Source organism: Peromyscus eremicus, chromosome 19 (assembly GCF_949786415.1).
Source record: "Peromyscus eremicus chromosome 19, PerEre_H2_v1, whole genome shotgun sequence".
Lineage (NCBI taxonomy): Eukaryota > Metazoa > Chordata > Mammalia > Rodentia > Cricetidae > Peromyscus > Peromyscus eremicus.
The window spans coordinates 38,541,502-38,558,288 of NC_081435.1; the positions used below are offsets into that span (position 1 = coordinate 38,541,502).

A 16,787-nucleotide genomic window follows, 5' to 3' on the forward strand; every position below is an offset into this window, starting at 1 on the left:
TATAAGATATATCTAATTTTTATTATATAAATATATATTACATATATATGTATATATATTTCTCTCTCTCTTTTTTTTTTTTTTTTTAGAGATTGATCTTTATTCAAAACTCTGATCTACCAAGTTAGCGTTTTCCACCAGCTCAGGAGCAGAGACCTTCACAGGTTTCACAATCTCTTGTTTAGGTGCTGCTTCGGTAGGGGCCTGGGCAGCAGCCCTTGCTGTCTTCTTGGACGCCTGCTCAGCCTTTTCTGCTTCCTCGGCAGCCCTGATAATCGCCTGTTCTCGCTGAGCTTTCCTAACTTCTGGTTTCCGACTCCTCCTGGCCATTATATCAGTAGGAGACGCACCAGTGACAGCCCGCTGGAATTCAACTGCAGGGCGGGTTCTTTGCTTTTGAATTCCTTCCGACTGCCCCTTCTTGTGTTTTCTTCTGCAGAGGACAGTCCAGTTTATCTGCCGAAGATTCCTTTTTTTTTTTTATCTGCCGAGGACAGTCCAGTTTATCTGCCGAGGGTTCCTTATTTTTATTATATATATATTATATATGTATTTCTCTCTTTTTAGCCTACATGTGCTTGATGTATATATTATGGCTTCCAGTTTAATGTTTTTATGGGGATACTGAGTGTGTGAGTGAGTGGGTCTCTGTGTCTATGTCTGCTTCTTGGGCTTTTTCTTCTGTTTCTTTTGTCCTAGTCTGATGTGTTAGTTTTTGCTTTATTCTATCACATTACATTATTTATCATATTATTTATTTATTTATTTACTTATCCCTTAGAAGCCCTGTTTGTTTTCTAATGAGAGACAAATGGGGTGGCTCTGGATGGGAGGGGAGGCAGGGAGGAAGTGGGAGGAGTAGAGGGAGGGAAACCATAATTAGGGTATATTATGTGAGAAAAAAAAATCTATTTTCAATCAAAGGAAAAAAGTGTAGTAGACAAGAAGAAATCATTTTTTTTATTTATTGCCCTGGTATTTTGTGACCCAGGAAGATGTAGTTATGTTAGAAATCTGGCTTTAAGCCTGAGAATATTACTAGCTATAGGTACGATTTGAAGTCCAGCCGTCAGATACTGCTGTGGAGGGTAATAGTCTACCTGTTTTTCTCCTAGACTAGTGGTATTGGCTATAGGCTTCCTTCATTTTCCTCTTCATACACGGAACTGGAGAGTATCATGTATGCCCTTGGAGTAGGAGCGTCAATCAAGAATCCAAAGGATTTGAAGTTTGTGTATGAAGGAAGTGATGACTTTTCCTGTTTGCCCACCTTTGGTGTTGTTATTGCCCAGAAGTCCATGATGAGTGGAGGACTAGCAGAGGTTCCTGGGCTGTCAGTCAACTTTGCAAAGGTATGCCTGCTAAGAAACTTTAGTTGGCTTTTTTTTTTCTTGTTTGTTTGTTTGTTTGTTTATTTATTTATTTATTTATTATGTTTTTGATAAATGTCTCATACTGTATTGAGGGAGACCTGTTCCCTCTTATTCCCCCAGGGTACTCTTGAGCAGGGAGAAATGAGGAATTTGTAGATATAAGGATATATATAGAGAAAGACAGACAGAAACACAGGATAGCCTCAGGAGGGCCTGGGTCCCAACCCACTAGCTCCTTCTGTCTCTACTGAAGGACTGTTTAAAAGAATGCCAAGGGGTGACACAAAAGACCTCCCTGCAGCACAGCCAAATGTAGAACATTCCAGACACTTGGTGACCATGCACGTGGTCAAGCCATCCCCTAGTGCAGCCCTGTAACTGGAGTATTCCTGTGTCCACTCGGCTCCTGTAGCTGCTCAGGCCCAATTAAACACACAGAGACTTACATTATTTATAAACTGTATGGCTGTGGCAGGCTTCTTGCTATCTGTTCTTCTATCTTAAATTAACCCATTTCTATTAATCTATAAGTTGCCATGTGGCTCGTGGCTTACCGGTATCTTTACATGTTGCTTCTCATCGTGGTGGCTGGCAGCGTCTCTCTGACTCAGCCTTTCACTTCCCAGAATTCTCCTCCCTCTTTGTCCCACCTATACTTCCTGCCTAGCTACTGGCTAATCAGCGTTTTATTTATCAATCAATCATAGCAACATATATTCACAGCATACAGGACATCCCACAGCACTGCCCTACTGTATAAAGCAAGCTCAGATCTCAGTAGAAAACCTTTGTGGGCTCCCACATTGTGTTACACACTACATATATATATATATATATATATATATATATATATATATATATATATATAATTAATACATTATATGAATACATGAATACACATACATATATAAAAAGATTATATAAATTATTTCTATTAAAGTAAAATCGACTAAGGTGGTTGGCTTAGGAATAATGTTTAGTATATCTTTTGATTTTTCTTTTCATGACTAAAAGAGGGGAGAGTTAGTTTAAAATTCCAGGAAGAAAATACTTCTGTATAGTCTCGTAATCCTGGAATAGTGTTGTTAATTCTCTCTCCACCATTCACTCGTTACTGTAATTGTAAGTAACTGCCCCAGGCTTTGGCTTCTTTACCCAGAGAGTGGATAGGCTATCTTTACCTCATGACACTGATGAAGGGGAACACCCACTAATTATCTGGGGGAAGGATCTCTAGGACAGAGAAAACAAGTGTGAACAGGCCCGGAGGGAGCATGTACTTGACTTGTTTTGAAACAGCAAGGCATCAGTCTTAACTGGGTGCAGAAGAGGCTCTGTTCATGGCTGTAGGAGAAGGAAGCCTGTGGCAATTAAAGGGTGTTGGTTTACACTCTTTTTGCCCTGTAAGATTTCTTTTTTCAAAACTTTTTTCTTTAGTTCTTTGACAGTTTCATACAATGTGTTTTGATCGTATTCATTCCTGCACCCCCAACTCTTCCCAGATTCACCTCCCATTCTCTACCCACCCAATTCTGGGTCTCTCTCTTTTTTTAAAGCCCAACCAGACAAATTTGTGCTGCCCACATATTATTGGATGTGTGGTCTTCAGCTGAAGCCTGGCTAATGTACCAGGGCTGTGCTCTTGGGGAAAACTCTTTCCTCCCAGCAGCTAACAGTTGCCAACAGCTCCCTGGCTAGCGGTGGGAATGTATGTCTGGCTTCCCTTCAGCTGATGCTGTTCATGAGCATGGGAAGCAGTTTGTGGCCCTTTAAACTGAGGAATGATGTGAACCAGATATGTTCACTTTCTGACTCAATCTTCCTGTGTGGAGAAGGGTATGAGAGGCAAGTGCAGAAGCTGAGAAACCATTAAGGAGTCTATTGTAGTAATCCAAGCAAAGCTCTAAATAAAAGGACAAAGAAGGTAAGGAGGAAGGTGTTTGTTTCAAACAACAGAAATCATGTAGATATAATTATGTATAGATGTATGTATATATGCCCAATATATATAGTATTTGCATATGATATATTATATACAGTCATATAGTTATATACCTTCTGCTTACATGGTTTGAGACAGAGTTTTGCTATATAGCTCCATTCTGTCTTTAAACTTGGAATCCTCTTGTCTCAGCTGTCTGAGTGCTAGAATTATAGGCATGTTCTGTCACTCATAATTTCCCAAACCTTTTTTGTAGTATACATGTGCATGTGGGTACATACATGTATGGGTTCACACAGAGGCCAGAGGTCAATGTAAGGTGCCATTTCTCAGGTGCTATCTACCTTGTTTTTTGAGACAGGGTCTCATTGGTCTGGAGTTTGCTGATAGACTAGGCTGGTTGGCAGCAAGCCCCAGGGATCTGCCTGTGTTCACCCTCTCAGCACCGTGATTCCAAGCATTCACTGCCGTAGCTGGATATTTTACATGGGCTCTGGGCAAACTCAGACCTACATGCTTTTATAGCAAGGACTTTGCCTTCATGTACTTGTTTTAAGGGAGGATGGTCAGGAGATTGTTTAGGACAAGCTTGAGCTGCCTGGTACTTATTTAAGTGGAGATGAAGGAGGCGTAGTTGATTGTGTCTAAAGTGGTAAGGAAAGATCTAACCAGGATCTTCCACATTCAGGTAATGTTTAAAAGTGTGGGACCAGCTAAAATCACCTACTCTGTGAATTTAAGTAGAGAAGACACCTGAGTTTAGGGCCTCTGAAGTGTTTGGAGGTTGAAGAGCAAATCAGATAGGGTAGGACAGCCCATGACATCAGCAGCATGACGTTAAAGAAGCCAGAAGAAAGTGTTTCAAGAAGGAAGAAGTAACTGAAGAAAACTTGAAATCTGCACGGTCTGTTTTAGTGCCTTATGTAGGTGTGAGCTGCCTCCAGCAGTGGTCACTGAATCAGAGCTATGAGCAGGTTTCTGTCTAGTTGAACTGATCAGCGCGTTGCTGATGGCTTTCCTGTCGGAGTAATGGGATCTCATTTTGTTAGAATATTTGATAACGTTGGAAGGAAAGGCTGGAGGCCTGTGTTGGGCACTTTGCCTTTTTTTTTTTTTTTTTTTTTTTGGTTTCTCGAGACAGGGTTTCTCTGTGTAGCTTTGCGCCTTTCCTGGAACTCACTTGGTTGCCCAGGCTGGCCTCGAACTCGCAGAGATCCGCCTGGCTGTGTCTCCCGAGTGCTGGGATTAAAGGCGTGGGCCTCCACCGCCCGGCTCAGTTTGCCTTTTTAATCTCTCTCCTGTGTGATACATGAATCAGGTAAGACGCTCGCTTTCTGTGACCAGGAGTGATAGCCATCTGGAAACCTGCTTCTCAGTTTCCCTAGCTTTGGGATTCAAGGTAGCCTGGCACAGTGAGGAAGGCCCTCCTTCCTGTTTCCCATCGCCCTCGCTGCTCTCTCTCCCTCCCTTCCTTCCGGATTGGGGGCAGGGTTGAAAGCTGTCCTACTGTAGTAGGGTGTGGAGACTCTGCTCAGGTTCACTTGCCACGTGGAGACTCCGCTCAGGTTCACTTGCCACGTGGAGACTCCGCTCAGGTTCACTTGGCACGTGGAGACCCCGCTCAGGTTTACTGGCATGTGGAGACTCCGCTCAGGTTCACTTGGCACGTGGAGACTCTGCTCAGGTTCACTGACACGTGGGGACTCTGCTCAGGTTTACGTGCATGTGGGACTTTGCTGTACTGAGTGCAGGTTGCTGGTTCCTTGCGGTGTGTTTGGTTTCTGCTCAGATAACACAAAGGGAATGTTGACATTAATGATGTTTTTGCCTTTGGATAGGTTTATAAGGTTTGTCTTTGTGTTTTAGTTGAGTCATCTCTATTTAGCTTGTGTTACTTGAAGTTACCAGCTCTGGCCCATTGGTTCATTTTTACCGAGTGGATACTTGCTGAATGCCTATTATATTCTAGGCATTATGATAAGCGCTTGGAACAGAGCCTGATTGATTGGCTCCATTGATAAATCATATATAGTCAATAAGGATCCCTGGATTCTAAGAACACAAATATATCTTATCTCATCCAAAAGATCTGTTTGTCTGTATGTTGCTGTACTAATTATTTCTGCATTGCATGATTAAGAAGTGAAAACTATACTGAGATAGATGACACAGGAAGAACACTGATGTGGGACTTGGATAGTAAAATGTTACCTGTGCTTAGCAGTACCCAAAGGTAGACACTGGTATAAGAAAGTTTGCTAATAAATTGCATTTGTTGTAACATAGGTTCTTCATGGGGAGCAATACTTGGAGTTGTATAAACCATTTCCTCGATCAGGTGAGTTTATGTGAACTAATTGCCTAATATTATGCTTTAATTTTCTGATTAACACCCGAAGCTATCCCATTGTGTTAAACTGACATAGTCCAACCCATCAAGATTTCAGCAGCTTCCATGTGTGTGACCTTAGAGTAGATGATGTTAACCAGTCCCTGACTGTCTTCCACTAACAGTCAAATTATTGATTTAATACTACCGGTTTATCTGTATTGACATATGCACCATTATGATTGTGTGTCAGTTATGGTTCCTGTGGTTGTTTATCTTGATACTGATTTGCATAAAGCAAACAACGCTGAAAGATACAACATTTGTAATTTTTTTCCTATTCCCTTGGAAGAGAAGAAAACCAAACCTGCCTAATCATTTTTTTCTTTTCTTAGTAATACTTTGGATGTTCACAAAAGCTTATCTATCTATCTATCTATCTATCTATCTATCTATCTATCTATCTATCTATCTATCTATCCGTCCATCCATCCATCCACCCATCTATCTAACTATCCATCTCGCTATACTTTTTTGAGATAAGGCCTCTTGTGGCCCAGGGTTTTTTTTTTCCACTAGCAGAGGATGACCTTGAACTTCTGACCCTCCTCCTACTTTCTGATTACTGGGATTAAGGCTTGAGCTACTACACAAGGTTTGTGTGGTGCTTGGAATGGAACCAAGGGGTTTTGTGTGGTAGGCAGCACCCTGCTGACTGTACTATATCCCCAGCTCCATTTTTTCATTTAAAATATGTATTTAATTGAAACAATTATATCACCCCCAGCCCTTTAGTACCTCCCAGCTACCTTCCTTTGAACTTCTGCCATGTTTCCCAACTCTCAAGTTGATGATAGCCTTTACCTTTGACTATTGTTACATATGTATATATACAAATACATAGGAATATAACCCACTGAGTTAGTTTTTGTTGTTTGTGTATATATGGATTCAGGACTGACCACTCCTAGTGGACATCCAAAAGGGGACTCACCCCTGGGAAAGTATGGCTTTCCTCCTTAACAGTCAATAGTTGCCTATAGTTCTTTGTCTGGGAATGGGACTCTGGAATTTCCCTCCTGTGTTAACGTGTCCATTGAGAGTGCCATTGCTCTAGTCCTCTGTATTCAGTCATCTCTAGGAGATTTCCTGAAATTCTGTTCTGGCTCTTTCAATCTTTGTGCCCCCTTCTTCATGATGTCCCTTGAGTTAGAGATGCAGAAATTGTGATGTAGATGTTTGCATTGGGGCTGGGTTTTCCATGATCAGTTGATCATGTGATGTAGATGTAATTATTGGGGCTTGGATCTCCACAATCCATTGATTTGTGCATTGTGTCCAGTTGTGGTTTTCTGTGATCACCTTCATTTGCTATAAAGAGAGGCTTCTTTGATGAAGGGTGGTAGCTACACTCCCTAGGGGTATAAGGATAAGAATTAGAATGTAGTAAGGAATTTATGCTGGTCTGGAAAAATTGGGGTAGTAAGTAGATTCTTTTCTAATGTCCATGACCTCGCTAGCCCGACAAAGTTGGCTAGATTTTCAGTACCAGGCACAATTTCTCTCATATTGAGTGATCCTTAGTCTAATTAGACAGCTGTTGGTTACCACAAACCTCTAAGCACCCTTATTACACCTTTATGCATGTCTTGCCATGCTAGCAATTGCCATGGTTTATAGGTGTTGCATCTGTGTAGAACTGTTTAACTGCCTCCCTCCCTTAGTCGTTTGCATTTTCTGGAATCATGGGAGCTAGAATGCAGGAAAAGATGTTCAGGTTAGGTCCAGGTCAAATCATTCAATCTTGTGCTCTAAGTGTGTGATGTCTTCAGCAATAGGGGCCCACCTTCAACCCCTAAGAGGCAACCAAGCCCTACCTCAGTAATATATGTTGTTTTGCGAGTTACTTGAATTACCCTGACCAGCCATTCAGAAGGAGGTTTCTTGTGCCCAGTACTGGGGGTTTTGTTAGTTTATGGTTCTTGTGGGGACCATTGTCAGCCCAAGTAACTAATTTCTTTTACTACTTTTTGCAGGTATTTATATGTGTATGCATATACATTCGTATGTATTATATAGAACTTTAGGTAAATAGAAAATAGTGTGATGCCTTGAGGCTTTATCAAACATCCTTAGTGCTGTTGGCCCCTCTTCCTGCCCCTCTTCCTTCTGTCTGATCTCTCCCTCCTTTGCAGTTGGAACCCCTTCCTCATTATTCCATTTTCTGCTTCTTATCACCTGTATTCTGCTGTTCCACTCCCATCCCCCTACTCTCCAGTTATTCCTTTATACTTCCCAACTTCTGTGGTCATTACTCCATGTTGTAGGCTTATATCTGAGGATTTGGAGCTGGGAACCACAGATGAGAGAGAACATGTACCCAACCCATATTTTTATTCTTTCACAATAATTTTATGTATTTTTTGATGTCAAAATGTTTGTATATTATATATGTATATTATATAATGTATATATATTATATAATATATATTACCAAATAAGATTGTTAAAAACAAAGGAAGATTTGGTATCTTTTCACATCATATAATGTAGAAGTCAGCAAGTAGACCCCCCTCCCCCCAGCCTTTCTATTTTACAAAAACTTTGAGCTTTGTAACTGCTTTTAAAGTGTAATGGCTTTGTTTCCTTATATTGCAGAATGCATTTCTAGTCTGTTTATTTAGTCTGAGCCAATACACAGTTGGTGGTGACTGTAGGATGCTCACCATTTTCAAGGTATAGCATCAGGTATTAGATGCTTTTTTTTAAAAAACCTGGCTATGTCTGCTATTTTAGTGAAATATAAAATCTGCACCTCAGGTCTTGTGTGTGTGTGCACATGCTTGTATCTCTCTCTCTCTCTCTGTGTGTGTGTGGGAGAGAGGGAGAGGGAGAGAGAGAGAGAGAGAGAGAGAGAGAGAGAGAGAGAGAGAGAGAGAGAGGGAGGTCATTTCATAAAGGTCCCTGCATGTTTCATGTGTAGCCAGCCTAGTGGGTTCCTTTAGGGAACCATTGTTAAAGTAAGTAGATTTGTATTACATATTGCTCTTTGGGATTTTATAATATGAAAAGGGAGTAGATATATACTCCAAATGATTATAATTATATACTGATATAATAGGAACATATGGATAATACTTTTCTTGATTTCTTATACATTTTTATCCTCAAGTTATATTTCTTGGTAGTTCTTTGTCTTCATTAGTGTCTTTTTTTTTTTTTTAAAGATTTATTTATTTATTATGTATACAGTGTTCTGCCTGCATGTATATCTGCAGGCCAGAAGAGGGCACCAGATCTCATTACAGATGGTTGTGAGCCACCATGTGGTTGCTGGGAATTGAACTCAGGACCTCTGGAAGAGCAGTCAGTGCTCTTAACCTCTGAGCCATCTCTCCAGCCCTCATTAGTGTCTTTGTGTGTTTGTTATATAGTTTTCTTTAGGAAGTAAGAATACTGATTTAAGATGCAAGCCAGACATGGGAGTACCATTTTAATCCTAGCACTCTGGAGATAGAGGCTGTTGGGGGATCTGAAGACAGTTTTCCCTAACTTGAGGATGAATTGTGAGTGTAGCAAGATTTGAGAATAAAGAAGCAAGAAGGGTTGTCATAGGCCTTGAAACTCAGATTAAGAAGTTTAGGCTCCTTTCAGAAGGCACTGAGGACTTTACTGAAGAGTCATAAACAGATCGTTTTGGGAAGCATCACACCGACGACCTTTGTGATGCTTTTTTCTCTTTCACCATCTCCCACCAGTAGATACTTGGGAAGTTATTTGGTTCTCTGTGCATCTGGAATCTTTGCTTTCTGTTCATCTGCATGCCCACTCCTTGCTGACTTTGTCCCCCCTCACCTTCCCAGTGTCCTCTGCCTCCATTCCTGTTCCGCAAGGGACTTTCACCTCACTGCAGCCATAGTGCTGAATCTCAGATGCAAACGTGTTTGCTGTTTTCCTATTAAATCCTCAGATAGCTATCCACGGACTTTGGGATTAAGTTAAAAGTGTACCAGTCTCTGTATATTCAAGTATTAACACGGATTTGCTTTCTGTGAGTCAAAGCTGACATTCAAGTTGTGTGGTCGGGGGCTGGGTGTTAGTCTCAGTTGTGTAGAAAAAAGAGAAAAAAGGTCTCAAGGAAATGAATTTTTTTCTTTGACAGTTTCGTACTTGTATATAGTACTGTCTGGTAATCTTCACTCCCTTCTTCTGTTCTCCCACCCTTCCCCACTTCCTCCTTCCCACAGCCCCCCCCCCCCAGTTGTTATTTATATTTTTGTGATTGATTTTGTTATGTTGCCCACGGAGTTTAACCAGTTAGTGAGGAATAAATGTTCAGAAAAGAATGCTTCGAAAGTGTTTCCCAGAAGCCGTAGAGATTTCAGAAGGAATGGGCTAAATGGGATTGGTGCTCACCCAATATTTAGATGCCAGCTGGACATTGCAAGAGGAGTCACTGGAAAATATTTAAAACCATAACTTTTTAGCTTTGCTGAAGTAAGTGGAAACCATGGGAAATTCCTTGATGGCTTAATGTAATTATTTATCTTACTTTGATTTTAGGAGAATTGAAAAGTGAAACAGTTATTGCTGACATCTTGGATAAAGGATCTGGCATAGTGATTGTTGTGGACGGTAACACGTTTATAATTCTTATAACAACATTGTTAGATTGATAGGCTTTGTATGTAACATATTTCATCACAGAGAATGATCCAGTTTGTATTCATTTTATAATTTGTAAGAGAGCAAAGTAAGCATTTTAAAATTTCATAGGGTGTTTAAGAAAAGTGAGGGAGGAGGGGGGCACACCGGGGCTAAGGCTGGGGCAGGTGGGTTGAAACAACATAACCAAAGCACAGAAGTGAGATGCATGTCCCTGTACCAATCTTAGGAAGAGTTGTGCCTGCTGCAGTAGGGTTGATGCAGCTGGGCTACGTCATTGATGCCCTTTTAAGATTTACTAATTTACCATGTATACAGTGGTCTGCCTGCATGTATGCCTGCATGCCACAAGAGGGCACCAGATCTCATTACAGATGGTTGTGAGCCACCTTGTGGTGCTGGGAATTGAACTCAGGACCTCTGGAAGAGCAGCCAGTGCTCTTAACCGCTAAGCCATCTCTCCAGTCCATTGATGCTCTTTTATGTGTTAGCTATTCAGAACTTGATTATTCTAGATTGCAGTTGGGTTTCTCAACTGCATTTAAGACTGTTGAACTCATAATATGGTTTAAACACCATAGCCACATTTTATCTGGGGTAGGAAAAAAGCTTATGGTAGTTTATAAGTATTGGGTTAATAAAGTGTAAGTAATTAAACATAAGCTAAAGACAGTGAAAAAACTTAATTAAGTTTAAGAAGAGGAAAAGAAATAGAGGTGTAAAAGTTTGCTCCTAAGAATAGTAGAAATGTCAGCTCTGCCTGACATGTCGTTTCTGAGGGAAATACTGGAGACCATGCCCATGGTCTTTGACTTACCATGGGGTTGCATCCTGTAAATACATTGAAGTTGAAATATCATTGGTTAAACTGCATTAAAAGCCATGAATGATTGCATGATAATGATCTCAGCATTCAGTTGGCTGAGGCAGGAGGAACCTTTTTTGTATCGGGCACTCTTTTTCTTAGGGATAGAGTAGTGAACAAAACAGGCAGGATGGCATCCCTGGGGCCACTCCTCTGTCTCCGTTCCTGGTCACTGTCTCCTGAAGTCCCATGCTCTTAGTGCTTTGACAGTATTTCAGAGTTTGAGTGTGGTAGATTGAATTGTCTTGAGGAATTGTTTGAAATGTTAGTGGCAGATAAAACTTGAGATATAGGTGGTAGTTGGGGGATTTAAGAGGTCAAATTCCCCACTGTTCATGGTGAAGGGCTGGGGAGCTCTTCCTGCCTTCAGAGACTGGAGGTGAACACACTGCACTAGAGCTTTGCAAACGCCCATGCTCGTTGGAAATGCTGACCTTGGCACTGGCTGTATCTGATTTTTTTAACTAGTAAAGGAAGTGTTAAGCCCATCTTCATTAGCTAGACGTATTTTGTGTAATAATTCTTTTTTCTCTTTTGCTTCTTTTATAGTCCATTCTTATTCTGGGAAGGAACTTATATGCTACAATCAGTTCACTGTCTTTGTTGTTGGCTCTGGGGGCTTTGGTGGAAAACGGACATCAGAAAAACTCAAAGTAAGATTCTTTTGAGATATAATATTTATACATTTTTATGGGGCATATTATAGCAACTCAGTATATGTGTTCAGTGTATGTCAGGAAAAAGCATTTGCATGTCCTGGAACATCGATCGTTCGTGTGTCTTGGGAATTTCATACTCTGGATGTGTGTTGCTTGACCTCCCTACTCTCCTGGTCCCCACTGGCTGCTGGTCATGCCATTGCATTCCTTCCCACCACTCTTTCCTGTCTAGTGACCGCTGTCTACTTTCCCTTTGGAAACCCACTTTTCATTATGTGTGGGTATGTGCGGGTGTCTGGGGAAGCAGAGGCAGCATCCTCCGGAGGGTGCTGGGAATCAAACTGGAGTCCCTTGCAAGAGCCGTATATACTTCATCTCCTGGGCTGCCTCTCTAGCCCCACCCCATTTTTGTTTTTTGTAGAGGAAATCTAATTCTATAGAGCAGGTTGGCTTCAAATTTGTAGTGATCCTCGTGCCTCAGCTTCCCAGGGTGCTAGGGTTGTAGGAGTGAGCCACTGTACCCAGCTTCCTTCACTCCTCTATAAGGCTGACTTAGTCTCCCAGTGAGTCTGTCTGTGGTAACTTTCCTCTCCCCCTTCCCTTCTCCCTCTCCTTCCCGCCCTCCCCCCCCCACACTTAAAAGTGAGTGAAAAGTCTTCTTTGAAAAGCAGCAGCCTCTTACTGTAGAGGTAACCTCTTTCCTCGTGGCCTATAATGTAATTCCAATTACAGGGGAACCTGATGTCTCTGGCCTCCATGTGCACTTTCATTCCTATGCACACTCCACATAATTAATAATAAAAAATCAAATTTTAAAAAGCTGACAAAAATGTATTATTTTGTTAACATGGCAAATTTAAAATATGTAAATTGTTTAATTCTTAGAGTTGTTATCGTCTTTTTACACAGGAAAAACTGTCTTTTTACACAGGAAAAACTGTCTTTTGTCCTCTGTGACCTGGAGAATAGTTCTGATAATATTTCTTATATTGAAAAGAGTCATTTTAGGGAAATTGTAATTTATAAAAAGCTAGGAGTTATGAAATTTTAAATGTCATTTTTCTCTGTGTATAAAATATTAAAAAACCCTTTATCCAGTTTGCAGCGTTTATTATAATGACACATGGTTGTCTATTGGATGTCAGTTTTGTTAGAGAATCACATATATTTAAGTTGATACACAAGGTCTTTTGATTTCAGGCAGCTGTCGCTGTACCGAAACGACCTCCTGATGCTGTACTGAGAGATACCACCTCACTCAATCAGGTGAGAAGTGCTGATCCACCCGGCTATGATACTGCTTTGTTGAAAGTGTGGACACTCTACTTCTGTGTGTCTCTAGTGGAGTAACTAAGGCATCTTATTCCAAGCAAGGAAAAATGAAACACCAGCCTTTGCTCTGTAGAGTAAGTTCTCAGAGAAGGGCACTCCATTGAGTGATAGGCAGAAAGGTTTGCCCGTAATGATTGGCTTTGCAGAAAGATGGTGTATGGATGTTTCCTCCTCAGAGATGGAGGGCTTTCAGTTTGTCAGGGAAGAGGTTGAGAAGTATGGCAGAGGAGGAAGCGTGATGCATGTCAGGGTGTGTGAAGGGTGAAGTCACATTTACATTAGCGGGTAATGGAGGACAATGTGTATGGGCAGATCTTTACAAAAAAAAAATGGAAAAATTGTGCCACTAGAGAATAAACTTTGTGCTGGGTTTTATACATTAGTAAATTTTAGTCAGCAAGTAAACTCAACTGTATAGTTTTAGCTCTACAAATGTTACTTCTTGGATATACTGTTTAAATGTCTATAGGAGAGTTTCTTCACTGGTAGTTGGCTTGACTGTACAAGTAAAACAAGTGTTTCATGAAGACTAGATTTCTGTGCAGTGATGTAAAAAGGTCAAACAGTGAACAGCTCTCAATACCAGGCATTGCATTTGAGGAGAATGAGAAACAAACTGTAGTCTCACAGATTCGTGTCTAATGCTAATTATATTGTTAGGATTTCAGTTGTTGTTGAGTAGGTTGTACTTTCCATTAAAATACAGTTCTTTATTAAAATCGCCACTGTGCTAAATTGAAAGCAGATATGACCTCAAAATCAGTTTTTCTTTTGGGGTATCCTTTCAGATTTAGGCCATCCCTTTGTAGGGCTGAAAATTAAAGCTATCACAAATGCATCATAGGGTCACTTGCATGGACCAGGAAATGGGAATTTTCAGTAAGTTGTACTGAAAGGGATGCTGGTGAAATCTTTAGACATTAAAGATGATTGAAAGACAACAGTGAAGTAACTTGCAGAAGTAGATGGGCATCAGATTTCTCCAGAGCAGGGCAGGGATGGGGCACCATTCTTGAAAAAGAAAAGTTTGTGTCAACCCAGCTGTCCTTCAGGAACGTTCCACACGAAGGAGGGACTTCATCTAACCAAGTACTGCCTGAGGAACCCTGACAGAGGGATGAATGGCCAAGTGCAAACCCAGGACTAGGCTAGAGACTGCAAGGGCAGAAGTGACGCTCGAGAGAGTACAAGTGATACATCCCTATGGGAGCCATAAAAGGGATCCGGAGACGCACTGCTCTTAAGGACCCATGGGAGGTGAACGGCAGCAATTAAAAACAAACACAACTGAGTAATAAGTTGAGAAACTGAGGAAGAAAAAGAACAATGAAATAGAAAATGAAGGGGATTGGAGAGATGGCTCAGGGGTTAAGAGCACTGGCTGCTCTTCCAGAGGACCCAGGGTCAATTCCCAGCTCCCTTGTGGTAGTGGTAGCTCACAACCTTCTGTAACTCCAGTTCCAGGGGACCCAGCAGTTTCTTTTGGCCTCTGTGGGCACTAGGCATGCATGTAGTGCACAGACATACATGCAGGCCAAGTGTCCATACAAATAAAACTAAGTCAGTCCAAGAGAAAAGAAAATCAGAACAGGAACTGAGAGGATAGGTCGAGAATAGTTGGGAGAAAGACTCAAAAGGATCCAGTGTCCTAGATAGAGAGAAAACTGTCAGCAGCTGTGAGAACAACACTGAGATGCAGTCCTGTAAAACTACACATCTGTTTACCTCTGTGTACGCCGTTCATAACGGTGATGGCTTGGCTTCCAAGATTGCTAGTTTGGAACTGTGGCATCCTTTCCCCATAGCAAAGGGCTGTTTGCTAGTTCCTTAATGGATGGCTGTAGGGAGTACTGTAGGGAGGTGTTTTGCTTTGGAAAGGTTTTTTTTTTTTTTAAGCTCTCTATGTCTCGCAGGGCCTCAGATTCCCCTTGGTGCTTTCCATTCATCAGGCAGCTCTTAGGGAATATTTTTGTCTCATCCTCTTCTCCAAAAGAGAAGCTTTCTGGGGCTTGCATCCACAGGCATGCATACTTTGTCCTCTGTGTAGACAGGGCTCTAATCAAGTGCTAATCAGAGACTTTGTTGACTTACACTGTTGCTAAAGCCTTATAAAAAGATTTAGAAATTGCTAATGTTCACCGAGGCAATACCCATGAGTTTTGATCTCATTTAATTTCTCCAGTTGTTCTTTGAAATTGAGTCTTCTTAGCTTGAGGCTTATCTTGGTAGAGAAACTTGCTTAGCAGTGATAGGGATGGATGTGAACCCAGCTCCCTCTGGAATCAAAGCCCATTATGTAGCTCATGTCTGACATCTTCCCTTTGTGGCCCTGAGATGTGTTGATTTTCATAGTATACACACTAGTGAGTAGTGCATAGTTTCCTAGTGTTTACTGTTTGTATACAGCTTTTGAAAAAACAGCCATTTAATTTTCTAACACACCGAATCTTACATTTAAAAGACCACAACTGCAGGAAAGAATACTGAGCCACTGACAAGTGAAGTTTTCTCAAAAGGAGACTTGTGAAGGAAAAGATGTTGAGGCAGGTCCGACGAACTGTAACAAGCTATTATAAAGATGCATAACACCCAGCTGCCGGTGAATCTCTTCCCTTCAATTCTGGAGAGCACTCTAGTTTAAAACCTCACAGTTTAAATACCAGAAAAGGACGGCTTTCCCTGTTGTTGCCTACGTTTTCCTGCTATTCTTGTCTTACCTATGTAAATTAGTAGTGTGAAGTCTGAGCTATACATTCAGAGTCAGACTGACAAGCTATGGGTTTGTTTTTGTGCATGAGTTGAAATTCAGGATTTAATGTGCCAGAAAGATGAAAGTTTGTGAGAAGTCTTTGACATTTATCTATCTGTCCATTATTATGTTATAGACTGAAAATTAAAAAAAAAAAACCATTAAGAAAATTGGCAGATTCTGATTGGCTAAAAGAAACTTTAATGCCTTACCTGTCTACATTGGGTTTTCGCTTTCTGTGAATTTTCTCTTAGGCAGTGGGGTGTAATTCTTGTCTTCCTTTCTTATTGCTTTAATCCCTCACTACTGATTACAGCAAAAGACCTATTAAAACTTAAAGTTACAGATAATCTTGTTTTGTAAAAATTAGTTATCTTTTAGATCACAGTCTAGATTTATGTGCATTATATATTTTAATCAATAGTTGGCCATGCTTCCTGTCCTACACTGAATGCTTTCTCAGGAAACACTGAATTACAGTGATAGTTTTTCTCTGCAGGCTGCTTTGTACCGCCTCAGTGGAGACTGGAATCCTTTACACATTGACCCTAACTTTGCTAGGATTGCTGGTGAGTTGTAAATTCTGTGAGTCACTGAACAGTATTAACTCAGTTAACTACCTATACACTTAAAGAAAGTGCTGCTTATGACTGGTAATTTGAATAACATTTAGAAGATACTTCTTGTGTTTATTCAAAGGCTGTAGAAAGGTATGAAGTATTCAGAAAATGGTGTGTGGTTTGCTTGAAATTCAGATGGTGGATTGAAGCTGCTGCTGTTGTAGGCCTAGGATAAAGCTTTGGGGAAGGATGTGAGCTCTCAAAGTGGTGGGGGGCAAGGTCATTAGGGGGAACATGAGCTTGAAAGGTTAGA

General features: G+C 40.9%; 2 protein-coding genes across 2 annotated transcripts in view; one reads left to right on the forward strand and one right to left on the reverse strand.

Annotated features, from left to right (window-relative positions):
* Hsd17b4 (hydroxysteroid 17-beta dehydrogenase 4) overlaps positions 1-16,787 on the forward strand; it is an 84,338-nt gene that overhangs the window by 45,300 nt on the left and 22,251 nt on the right. The window contains exons 13-18 of the mRNA XM_059246180.1: positions 1,116-1,352; positions 5,602-5,653; positions 10,208-10,279; positions 11,724-11,827; positions 13,034-13,099; positions 16,414-16,483. Of these exons, the coding sequence (XP_059102163.1) occupies positions 1,116-1,352; positions 5,602-5,653; positions 10,208-10,279; positions 11,724-11,827; positions 13,034-13,099; positions 16,414-16,483 (601 nt within the window). The remainder of the gene's footprint in view (positions 1-1,115; positions 1,353-5,601; positions 5,654-10,207; positions 10,280-11,723; positions 11,828-13,033; positions 13,100-16,413; positions 16,484-16,787) is intronic.
* Positions 100-749, reverse strand: LOC131896100 (large ribosomal subunit protein eL24-like). Its single transcript, XM_059246691.1, has 2 exons — positions 733-749; positions 100-469 (listed from the first exon to the last, which is right to left on the reverse strand). Exons 1-2 carry the CDS (start codon positions 747-749, stop codon positions 100-102), a joined length of 387 nt encoding a protein of 128 aa, XP_059102674.1.